The sequence below is a fragment of the Muscardinus avellanarius genome, assembly GCF_963383645.1.
Source record: "Muscardinus avellanarius genome assembly, chromosome: 7".
NCBI lineage: Eukaryota > Metazoa > Chordata > Mammalia > Rodentia > Gliridae > Muscardinus > Muscardinus avellanarius.
Window position 1 is genome coordinate 36,063,517 of NC_137793.1, and position 12,987 is coordinate 36,076,503.

At 36.5% G+C, this 12,987-nt stretch overlaps 1 protein-coding gene across 1 annotated transcript in view; it reads left to right on the forward strand.

Annotated features, from left to right (window-relative positions):
• Positions 1-12,987, forward strand: part of FBN2 (fibrillin 2) — a gene marked incomplete at both ends in the record, with an annotated part of 232,315 nt that overhangs the window by 134,132 nt on the left and 85,196 nt on the right. The window contains 3 exons of the mRNA XM_080698411.1: positions 2,327-2,452; positions 6,306-6,431; positions 11,556-11,675. Coding sequence (XP_080554537.1) covers positions 2,327-2,452; positions 6,306-6,431; positions 11,556-11,675 — 372 coding nt within the window. The remainder of the gene's footprint in view (positions 1-2,326; positions 2,453-6,305; positions 6,432-11,555; positions 11,676-12,987) is intronic.

Here is a 12,987-nt window from a genome sequence, read left to right on the forward strand (position 1 = left end):
TAAATGAATATATAAAACCAGAGGAAGAAGCAAAACTTTTAAAAGGATATATTTTCCAAATACAGATGCAAAGGCTCACATTTCCAGAGTATTTAAAAGTCTTCCAAATTCTTATTGTGTGTGTGTGGGGGGGTGTGGAACCCTGGGGCATTCTACCTCTGAGCTACACCCTCAGACTGTTTTGCTTTTTAATTTTGGAATGGGGTCTCACTAGGTTGTGGAGGCCCTCACTAGGTGACTGAGGCTGGCTGTAAACCTGTGATCCTCTTGTCTCAGCCTCCTAAGTGCTGGATTCCAGGTTTGTGCCACCATACCTGGCCTTCCAAATTCTTGAAAACAATCATCAGATTTTGAATACAGTGAGCAAAATTTGACTTTGGGTTTCTTCTTTTGCTTTTGCTGTTGTTTGTTTTCTTGTTTCGTTTTTGTGGGACTGGGGATTGAACCCAGTGGCATTCTACCTCCAAGCCCTACGCCCAACCCTATTCTTTTTACCCTTTATTTTGAAACAGTCTCACCAAGTTGCGGAGAGCCTCACTAAGTAGCTGAGGCTGGCGCGAACCTAAGATCCTCCTGTCTCTGCTTCCCAAGTACTGGCATTACAAGCGTGTGCCACTACACCCAGTTGACTTTAGGTCTCTCTTTTTTCATATTTTTTAAAATTTTTATTGGCACATTGTAGTCATACATCTTAATAGGGTACAAGGTGGTGGGTCTATTCTCATATTTCACTTTATTTCTAACTCCCTGTCAGTATGCCTTTCAGGCAAAGCCATCCTCCCGCTGGACAGTATTTGTTGATCTCATTGGAGCACATCAGTCCTCAGGTGCCCATGCCCATGAGTGACAAAGAGTAGTAGTCCTGTTCATGGCTTATTTTATTTTATTTCTTTTTTTAAATTTTTTATTGAACATAAATGGTATACATTTAAACTATCCTTGGTGCCCTCTTCTCCCCCACCCCCATTTTCCCTTCCCCCCTCCCACCAATGATTGTCCAGGGTAACCATGCCATATTCATAATTTTACACACATTTGGATGTAGACCCTCATTAATCAAGTTCAGCCTTCCTCCTCTTCCAGCTTTCCATTCAAGCTTTGCTGGTATTTCCCCTCCATTATCTGGAGTACCACTGGTATCCTCTACGTTCCTTAGTTTGGGCATATTAGAGGAAACACCTGTACCTTCTCCTTCTGTGCTTGGCTGATCTCACTTAACATAATGCTCTCCAGGACTTTCCATCTTCTTGCAAATGATATGATTTTGTTCTTCTTTATGGCTGAGTAGAATTCCATTGTGTGTATTTCCCAGAGTTTTGCAAAACAAACAGCCCAATCAAGAAATGGGTAAATGAACTAAATAAACACTTTACAAAAGAAGAGATACAAAGGGCCAATAGATACATGAAAAGATGTTCTACATCATTGGCCATCAGGGAGATGCAAATCAAAACTACACTGAGATTCCATCTAACCCCAGTCAGAGTGGCAAGCATAAAGAAATCAAATAACAACAAATGCTGGCGAGGATGTGGGGAAAGAGGAACTCTTTTACACTGTTGGTGGGAGAGCAAACTAGTTCAGCCACCTGTGTGGAGATTCCTAAGAAAGCTGGGAATAGATCCACCATATGATCCAGCTCTACCACTCCTGGGTATTTTTCCAAAAGGGTTGAATTCAGATAACTATAGCAACATATGCATACCTATGTTCATAGCAGCACAATTCATAATAGCCAAAATATGGAACCAACCCAGGTCTCCATCAACATATGAATGGATTGCAAAACTCATGGCTTATTTTAAAGCATCACATTCTGAAGCATCCTTTAAAGTATTCTTTCCGTTCACTTCAACTTATCAACCACTAGAAACACTAACCATCATATTTCTTAGTTAACTACAAAAATGATAAAACAGAAAGATCCTGTATCTTCAGGGACCATAAAATTATATAGGCAACCCTAATAAATCTCTCTTTTAATTAGATAGTTATATTACCTATCATGTTGAGTTTTCCTTTGGATTTTGAGCCAACAGTCTATAAATTTTCTTTATTAATGTTATCGTAAATACAGATATATGACATGGTTTCATTCTTTGAATTTCTTCCAGTTTCTTTTATTTTTCTTTTGACTTACTAATGAAGTGTCTTGTATCCCTTAAATTTACTGTCTTATTTTATTTTCTCTTCCTTTCTAGAAGGCAGGGAAATTGTGCGTTTGCAGACTTAAAAACTTGATATGTGGAAGAATCTTCATCAGACCTGCATTTATCAGTAAGCAGTAGCATGTTGGTAAATATTAAACTTGTTACATTTAATGCAGATATCAACGAGTGTGCTTTGGATCCTGATATATGTGCCAATGGAATCTGTGAAAATTTACGTGGTAGTTACCGTTGCAATTGCAACAGTGGCTATGAACCAGATGCTTCTGGAAGAAACTGCATTGGTAAGCCATTTATTTGTTATATATCAAATATGATTGAATTTCATGAAGTTTGATCCCATTGATTAGAGGAGAAACTAAAATATAAGTAGCAATTAGACATCTTAAATAGTCAATAGTCATCTCAAAGATTCTCTTATTTCCTTTGTGGTATATATTGATGCAAAAATATGGAACTTAAACAAGTTCCATTACCCAGTAGCAAACATTTTATTGCTACTTTATAGTTAAAATATTCTTCTCCCAAATGAGTGAACTCATGATATTGCCCTTTTGTTGAACTTCAAAAATTAACTGGCACTATGAATTAACATTAAGTCATGAAAATAAAGTGTTACAAAGAGACCTTTAACTTTATAAAGAAATAAGCACTTACTACAACTATCTAGATATGATAACTGAGACAAAGATACTTCCATTTTAATTTATAAAAGAATATTCAAAAAAGCTCAAATATGTAATTTGTTTAAAAAAGAAAGGAAGGAGGTTAAGAAGGCTGTACAATGTTCCCTTATTTTCTATTAATTCCAATATCCAAGAGTTTGCAAAGAATCTAGATTTCCCCATAGAGTTCTTAAGTACACTTTATAAAATTAATGTTATTTGGTCCATCATTATGCATGATAATATTTATAGCTAATCCTTGATGACTTTTACAGGTGAGTGTTAATAGTTATGATTAGAAAGAAATGTACTTTTCTGTGTTTCTGGTAATGGTTTTCTTATTGTAGATATAAATTTTATCTTGAGTTGAAGACAGAGATAGATTTGTAAGACTGTATTGATGTGAGGTACTTATAATATATATTTTTATACCTACATGAGCAAGGTGGTCACTAGTAAGCCAGGTGTAGTGACACATGTCTGTAATCCCAGTAGTTGGGAGGCTGAGACAGGAAGATTGCAGGTTCAAAGCCAGCCCTCTCCAATTCAGTGAGCTTCTCAGCAACCTAGTGAGATATTTAAAAGCAAAGGAAGAAGCAAAACTTTTACAAGGATATATTTTCCAAATATAGATGCAAAAGCTGACATTTCCAGAGTAAAAAGGGGGGCCAGGAGTGCTGGTGCATGCTCATAATCCCAGCATTCGTGAGGCTAAGACAAGAGGATCGCGGTTCGCGAACAACCTCAGCTACTACTTAATGAGGTCCTCTGCAACTTTGTGATACCCTATTTCAAAATAAAGAATAAAATATAGGGCAGGGGGTATAGCTTGGAGGTCAAAAGCCCCTGGGTTCCATCCCCAGACCCTCAAAAAAATAAATAAAAAGGGGGGTTGGATATCAGCCAGAGATAATTGAACATTTCTAAAAATGTGTTGACCCAGCTAACTTATACTTCAGTGTCCAAGTACAGTTGAGAACATGGGTACCCTACTGAATACAGAAAGATTCCATAAGCATTCACACACTATACATGGATTATGCAACTACTGGTGTGTGTGTGTGTGTGTGTGTGTGTGTGTGTGTGTGTGTCTGTGTGTGTGTGTGTGTGTGTGTGTGTGTGTGTGTGTGTTGCTGTGGATTGAACTCAAGGGCATTCTACCTCTGAGCTATACCTCTGGCTTTACTTTTTATTCTTTATTTTGAAACAGGGTCTCACTAAGTTGTAGAGGGCCTCACTAAGTAGCTGGAGCTGTCCAAAAACCTGCAATTCTCCTGTCTCAACCTCCCAAATACTAGGATTACAAGCATTTGCCACCATGCCCCGCTAACTACTGAATGCTTTAAAGTAGGTATATACATACGTTGGGAAAAATTAAAACTGGGACTGAAAAATAACAATGAGAAGCTAACATCCAGCAATAGAGTGTTTACATTCGCCAGGGTGGCAGTAAGAAAGAACCCAAAACTCAGTTGCTTAAGACAACAGAAATGTTTAGTCTCCCTGTGTGAGAAGCTGGATATCCAAAATGAAGTGAAGGTGTCAGCAGGGCCTTGCTCATGGATAGCTGGAGAGCAGGGCCTTTCCTTGCCACCTCTGGCTTCCAATGTCAGCCGGAAATCCTTGGGGCGTGTCACTCCAGTTCCACGTCTTCCCTCTCTGCCCTCTGTGCGTACTTCCTTCCACCTAAACATCCCCTTATATGGATGTCAGTCATGTTAGATTATACCCTACCTAACTTGAATAAGTGACATCTATAAAGATCTAATTTCAAACATATCAATACCAATCACTAAGCCAGACATGAGAGGGTAGGAATTGGGTAAGGACTAAAATGATGTGTACATATGTGCCTCTAACATCTTTTACTCCATTAAAATGACTACAGTGCACCAATTTAAACAAACTAATTTCAAATGATGTCACTTTTTGAGATACTGGGAGTTATTTAGGATTTCAACATAGCTCTTGTGAGAGGTGTGGCTCAATCCACAACAGGATGAAATGGGTAAAATATCATACTGCAATCCCTTGATGAATCACTGCGTAATCATAGGAAATGCCATAGCAATCTCTAAGATATAATGTTAATTTAAAAATTTTTATCAAGATTCAGAAGTGGAGTAGAAACATAGCACCCACAGGGAAAAAGATCAGATAAAACAGTGATGGAAGTATAGAAAATATTTTCCTCATCTGTTTTATATCTTTGTTGTGTCAGTATATTTTTGATAAGGGACAATTGCAAGACTAAAAATATAACTTTAAATAAAAGGCATTTCTTTACTCCAAGCTTCTGTTTTTATTTCTTTCTATTATTACTACACTTGCAAAAATGAGAGCACAGATATAAAAAAGATCAGTGTGAGCTTCTTACACTCAAGGTTTAGATGGTCTTTACTGAACTGTTCAGGACTAGTAAAGGATATGCAAAAGATATCAATGTTCCATTAATAATCAGCCATTCCTCAGGCAAAAAGATAATAAAAAATTAATAATAATCTTGTTTACCTGATGTTCAGTGGATCCTTTTTGGAATTTTAATTAGAAAACAGTGAAAAATATTATCCATAATTTTTATTATGTATCATTAACCATATAGGCAAATTAGTTTAACACTATAATACATTTTATTGGTACTTGAAAATATATCTAATAGCTGTATGTGGTGGCACATACCTGAAATCCTAGTACTTGGGAAGCTGAGACAAGAGGATTGCAGGTTCAAGAACAGCTTCAGCAAGTAGCAAGATTCTCAGCAACCAGGGAGACCCTGTTTCAAAGAAAAAAAAAATTTAAAAAAGGCCTAGAGTTATAGCTCAGAGATAGAATGTCCCTGGGTTCAATCCCTGGCAACACAAAATATATATACACACACACATGCATACACACAGATATATATAATATATATAACATATATAATAAAAGACATATGGTTCCAGGGATATATAGATATAGATAATATCCCCAGACATACATACATATACATAAATATGTTACATATAAAATAAAACTGAGTACAGCTGGTACCTGCCTGTAATCCCAGTGACTCTGGAGGCTGAGGCAGGAGAATCATAAGTTTGAGACCAGCCTGGTTAACTTAGTGAGACCTAGTTTTAAAAAAAAAAAATGGAGATGTAGTTTAGTGGTAGAATGTCACCGGGTCCGACCCCCAGTACTGCAAAAATAAATATATATCTAATATAATCCTGTTGCAAGACAAAAAGCAAATGAAAAAACAAAGTGTTAAAGAGCCCTTCCCTACTATGACTATGCATTTCCTAAAGACTTAAAAGGATCCCTAAAAGTATTGATGTGCATGCAAGTCTTCCACTTGAACAAAACTAAATACATTTTGCTTAGGATGCAGTGTGCTGTGGTACAAAAAAAGAGGAGGGGAGAAAAAAACCAAAAACCATTGTTGGTCACTAATAAATATGAGTATCTTCTGTGTTCCAATGGTTGCTTGCAGACATTGATGAGTGCCTGGTAAACAGACTGCTTTGTGATAACGGACTGTGTAGAAACACGCCAGGAAGTTACAGCTGCACCTGCCCCCCTGGCTACGTCTTCCGGACAGAGACTGAGACCTGTGAAGGTAAGAGCTGCCTTCGCTGCCATATCTGGACCCAGAAGCACCAAGAGACGCATATGTATCAGTCACAGCAATGAAGCAGGGGAGTCAAAAGGGGGCTAAGTGCATATTTTTTTATTTTTAATCTCTTTCAGCTAATCTGAAAATTTCAGAAATAGCCTGTTTCTCACCTTTATTAAAACACTGCCAATTTTTGTTCCACTTACCAACAAACATTTTAATGTGAAAAGAAAAAAATACTAGAGGTTTCTGTTCATTTATTTTGTTCTCCCCTTTTAAAAACACTGTGACAGTAACCTAGGAACCTGAATTGCAGTCAGCTCCTAGGCATTTTATTTGCAAATGAATTGATAAACCCAAGTCTGGCCCAGAGACTTTCTAAAGTATAGGGGAAAATGATCACTTTAATGAGATTTATAGTCTAAGAAAGTTGTCTTTTCCATTTAATACTTTTAAAGATATCATTTGGACTTAACAATCATAAACCAATGTTTAAAACTTTTGTTGAAGCATATTTTTTAGCAATAGAAGTTACTTGAAGAAGTTAAATGTTAGCCAGGTGTAGTGGTACACGCTTGTAATCCCAGCATTAGGGAGGCTGAACAGGAGGATGGTGGTTAGAGGACAACTTCAGCTACTTAATGAGGCTCTTTGTAACTCAGTGAGACCCTGTTTCCAAATAAAGAATAAAAATCAAAATAGGGCTGGGGAGTGTAGCTCGAAGTTTCCATCTCCAGTAACTTAAAAAAAAGGTAAATTGGCTAAGCTATGAGGGCACTCAATTATATATATGTATATATGTATATTTTATATATATGTATATATATATATCATTTTATATATATATACATATATACATATATATTGGTGGTGGTACTGGGGTTCCTGGAAACCCTTCTACCTCCGGGCTACACTCCCAGACCTATTTTATATTTTTATCTGGAAACAGGGTCTCTTAAGCCAGCGTGGCTGGCTACAAACCTGCGCGATCCTCCTGTCTCTGCCTCCCAAGCACGAGGATTACAAGCATGTTCCACCACGCCTGGCACTCAATGATATTTTGATGTCTTGATCAAAGTGCTATGTATTTCTGAGTAATAATTTTTAAGTATTAATTAGTTATTACTTACATTAATTACATTAATACTTCTTAAGTAATACTTTGTTCCTTTAAGTCTTACTGTGTGGGCCAACAGAAGACTCTTGTAACATTCTCAAACACATTTTGCCCAGCATAAAGGAGAACAAAATTATGACATTTAGAGTAACTTGTTTTTAAAGACTTTATCTTTAATTATTATGGGATACCCCTTATTTTTTTTATCTGTTCAAGTAATTCTTCCTTAGTGAGTCTATGGCCAAGAAAACAGCAATAGGAATATTATGCAAAAAAGATGTTAGCATGTTCTCTTCCTCTTCCTGTTTCACTTCAAAGCATTTTTGTGAACAGAAGCAAGTCACAACTGTTGAACAAGATGCCGGAAGAGAAACAGCTCAGCCGTAGTCAGTGAAATGCAATTACAAAGTGCAGTTTGAATTGAATTGGAGGGACCACAGAAAACAGTAATCAGCCTGAAAGAAATGAAGAAACAGAGGAAAAAAATCTCTGCACAATTTTTCTGCACAAATCTCATTTCTCTAAACTTAGTGGTGCTGACTACTTCCCCCACTGTTCGATACCTTTGCAAAACTCTCAGAGATGATCACTTACCCATTCCCATTGAAGTCCTTGAAGCTTCCTTCTCTCTGTAGTTGAGCAGGGACTCTGTAAGAGTTGGGATTTTCTAGCCTTGTGTGGTGCATGCCTATAATCTCAGTACTTTAAGAATCACAGGTTCAAGGCCAGCCTCGGCAACTTAGTGAGACCTTGTTTCAAGATTTAAAAGAGTTGGGGGTAGAGCTCAGTGGTAGAGTACCCCTAGGTTCAATCCTGAGTACCAAAAAAAAAAAGGAACCAAGAGTTGGGGGTGTCTATCTGTAGGCTCTCAGGACTCTTTGTAACCAGCTCATGTTTCTCAAATACACATAACTACGGGGTCTCTGTTTTCCCAGCTCCCACTTCACTTCTCAAACTTGTTTTTCAGAATTGCTCTGAAAAAGTGCTTTGGAAAGCAATAGTGTAGCCATATTCCCCACACAATTTTTAATTAGGGGATGGTGGATGGGATTTTTAATTGGGAGGTTGTGGATGAGATTTTTTAAATTTTTATTTTATACACTTCATTGCTTTTTATCATCCATTTATCTATTGTTTGTTGGAGGGTAAGTTTCTGTTAACTCTCTGGAAACTTTGCAAACCAGAGCAGCTTAGGATATCATCTCGACAACTAGGAAGCTGTTGATTATTAGGACTGGATTCCCCATCCACGGGGACGGTACCCTCGTGCCGCTACAGTGAGACAGACCCAGGGGGAACTAACTGAGTGGTGTCTGATTCTGCGTGGTATGCACACTGAATTGTCAGGAAGTATTTGCAGCACATTTCCTCCACATTAGCAAGTAGGATGAAGCGGAAAGGAACTGAAAGCTGAATACCAAAGAAGTAGAAGCCAGAGTCTCTCTGGCTTACATGAACAATTAAGAGGAGCAGGAGCCAGTGGGGGATTACATAAATGTTAAGGCACCTCATTTAGCAAATCAAGCAACAGTGAAGGTTGGAAAGAGTGATCCACATTTATTTTCTTCAAAGAATATTGGTATTTGTTCTTGATAAATCCGAGCCTTTTCTTTACTATGAAAACAGTTTACCTGTCATTCACAAGGAAGAAATTCACGTTATGTAAATAAAGAAGAAAAGAGAGAAATAGTTTCCTCTAGCCTTCTGACATTGATGAAAATAAAAATGATTTGCCATGGGAAACCTTTCCAAATAACTTATTCCTCTACCTTTTATTCACTGCTTAGTTATTTGCATTTTATTATATTTTTTAAAAGTAATAAACCCAAAAGCCACTAATCTCTTCTTCCCTTGGGTCTCCCACTTCTATCCACCATTGCATGCGAACAGTAAATTTGCCTGCCTGAAGCAGTTCTCTTCATCCTGTTCTTCCTTAACTAATTTCCAAGGACTAAACAGGGAATTACTAGCAGATTCATTGTGGATTCTAGCTTTCTCTGTATGTATTTGCTTTGTTCACTAATTTCATCATTCATGTTTTCAACAGGCTATTTTAAGTATATGATAAATCTCAGTAATAATAAAGACAGGAAAATTCCTCAAAACTTCATACTGAAGTTACAAAAACTTTATTTTACTTTTTTTGTTTGAGCTCTGAAAGTCTGTGAAAGTTAAAATTTTTACAGCAAGTACTGTGGTTTAGATTGTGTTTCCAGTGACATAACTAGTTAAATGTAAACCAGATGTGCTTTGAAGTTTATTTCCAGGAATGTACAGTGAACTGTTTCAATTCCTGGTTCTATGACATTTATAACATAAAAATATTGAATTTAAAGGAAAACCAAGAGTTGATATTTCTTAGCTGTCATTGTGTGTGTTTATGGTGTGTGTGTGTGTGTGTTTAGCTCATCACTGCTTAAACTAAAATAAGAATTTTTTTTTAAATATGGCACTGACTTTTCTTTTTGGGAGACTTCTTACAGATGAAATTAATAGGATTATATATAAATATTACCAGATTATTGACTTGCTTTTGTGTTACCTAGTTCCTTTTTTATGTTGTATGAAAGAATTTCAATGCTCTGAAATATGTTTTCACTTACAAATCTTTGCTATCTTGATAAGACCTGCCATTTTATTTTTGAGAGGGCTTCAACTACCAAAAACCTGAAAACAAAATGAATTTGTAATTCTTCCATTTCTGATTAGTAATTAAATTAGTACCTGGGTACCTTAGTAATTTTAAAATAGTACTACCTGTTTTCTACATTGGTTTTTAAGTTTGTATTCCAAACTCACTGATTTAAAAATAAACTGTGTGCCCCTCTCTTTCAGAATCAGGTTAGTTTATATTAGATTGAGACATTCAAACATAAGCATCTGCCAGTTATCTGCTTACATGTTTTATTCAATATTGTATAAGATATTCAAAGAAATTTTTAGAAGGAAAAACAAGTATTGTAGTGAACTCAAAAACCTTACTATTCAACAAAGTGTCTTGAAATATGTTGACCTGTTTCAGATCATTAACAAAGTAGAAAAAGAAATATTTGTGCCACCTCTTTAGAGTGGTTGAATTTATACGGAAAGTGTCTTTGATGTTGTGTCAGGTACTTTAAGTGAAGCTTATATTTATTTTTCATTAACTCATGTGTTAAACTATTTTACTTTATAGGCTTGAAATTTTCTTTAGTCACCTCCTAAGAACATAGGTATACTATAATTCTGTTTGCTTATGACCATTGAAAGGAATTGTTCAGATTATGAGTATTATGATTTGATTTAGGGTTTAGATAAAGTTAATGATTAAAAAGTACTATTGAGTGCAATAACTTGTACTTTTAAGTTTTTCTATTTTTTGGGGGGGGGGCTGGGGATTGAACCTAAGGCTGCAAAAAGAGCAAATATGCACGTGCTTTACCTTTGAACTACACCCCAGCCCTCGTCTTTCTAATTTTTATTTTACAAGGTTAGTGTTTGAAATGCACACCAGACTAAACATGTAAAAGGTCAAAGAAAGAAGGCAGATAGGAACTGCAAGGGAATTTTGTAGCCAGTATGAGAGTTTCAGTCCTTATTTCCTGATTCCTATCCAGGAATTAAAAATTAAAGCCAGCATCCTTATATTTTGTCTTCAAAGCCTCACAGAACCGTAAATGACAGAAACAATCAACCTTTGTGCATGGCATGTCACACCTGGAATTACTTCCTATTACAGAGGAAAAACTAATCCAATTTATGTCGTTGGAGTAATGTAAGGAAGGAACACGTACTGAACCCTTTCCAAAAAGGCCATTCCCTGTAGTCCTACTGAGTCCCCGTCATGTAGATGTGTATTCACACTGTGAAAGGCATGTCTCTATTCCCCATTCACTTTATGCCTTGTAGATCCATATTAAAATTACAAGAGCCAAGTCTACCAGACATTCTGGCATAGCATGGCTTGTTGGAATAATATTTTCCAGAAACACATGGCAGTTCTAACAGAATCTTTTCCTTCTGGACTGCAGATATAAATGAATGTGAAAGCAACCCATGTGTCAATGGGGCCTGCAGGAACAACCTTGGATCTTTCAATTGCGAATGTTCGCCTGGCAGCAAACTCAGCTCCACAGGACTGATCTGTATCGGTAAGGTTCCTACCCGGCACTGAGGGTTAAGTTTCACGGCAAAGATAAGCACACACTTAAGGCTTTATCATGGATGAGAACAGAACAGGATAAGAGTAAAGCATAACAGCAAACACTGGGAAGCTTTTTAAATTCTTTTAGATTCTCTAGAAAGTGTTCCTTTCATATGAATAGATATGCTGTAAGTTGTAAGTATTCCCGTACCACACACAGATGTATATTCATTACCCTAAAAATGCCTTCGGCATCAATACAATCAAATCTCTACTGCATACTTTCTATAAACAACTTCTATCATAAACAAAAATTTTATGGAATTTGGATGCAATTAACAGAACTAGAAGATTTTAAACTTTAAACACATAGAATTTGTTTTTATTTTTTCCTTTCTGCCATCAATCAATAATTTATGGATTCTAAGAAAGAGAAGTATTTTCTAACTTTTGAAAATCTCTAAGGAAAAAGATTCCAAAACTTCTAAATTAACATTTTTTATATGTCTCAAAACATTTAAGGTCAGTTTTTCATAATGACAAGGGACATGTGTAAAACCAGATAATCTGATCTATTACTGTGAGGAAAACTGCAGCATATAAAGGGTAAAAGCTGCCCAGTGATTTTTCTCTACTGGCTGCATCAATTAGTCATATCACAGTTTATATCATACCTATATTATATTATGATACACCTTGGAAGTGAACTAAATATAGCAAATGGTTGGGAAGCTATTTCAGTTTGGCACAGTGCCAAATAATTTAGCCGAATTTTATTTGTTATTTAGCCGATAATGAGTTTTCAATTTAAGATTTGCTAAAGATAGCAGTATTTTCAGCCTCCTGACTATGTTGTGAAGGTTAACCAAATCTTGTTGGCTGTCAGACTACCTATTAGTTATGTGAGTAATTTGGGGCTTCATCCTTCAAGCCCAGTTAATGAGCACCTTCTCTTTGGAAACACTCATTTCTCCCAGTAAGGTACACCTGCCCTGCTCAAGCCCTTGGTGTTAGTGATAGGCTGTCATCTGCCTGAGGCACAGCTTACTTTCTTACAGAATTCCAGGAGGTGGGGAATGGTGCTCGGGTTGAATGGGTAAGAAATATTTTTGCTAAGGTACACTTTCTAACTGAGGTGGAGTTATTTCACTATGAAAAGGAAATGAATTTGATATTAGTCAACTAATGGCTCAGAAAAAAAATCTGGAAGCCACCTGAGCATCAAAGATATTGTGGGTTTTGCTTCATCATAAAGACTTCTATCATTTTGGCCTTTTGTCCTTATAGTTAATAAAATAGCCTTTTCATTCACAAGTCAT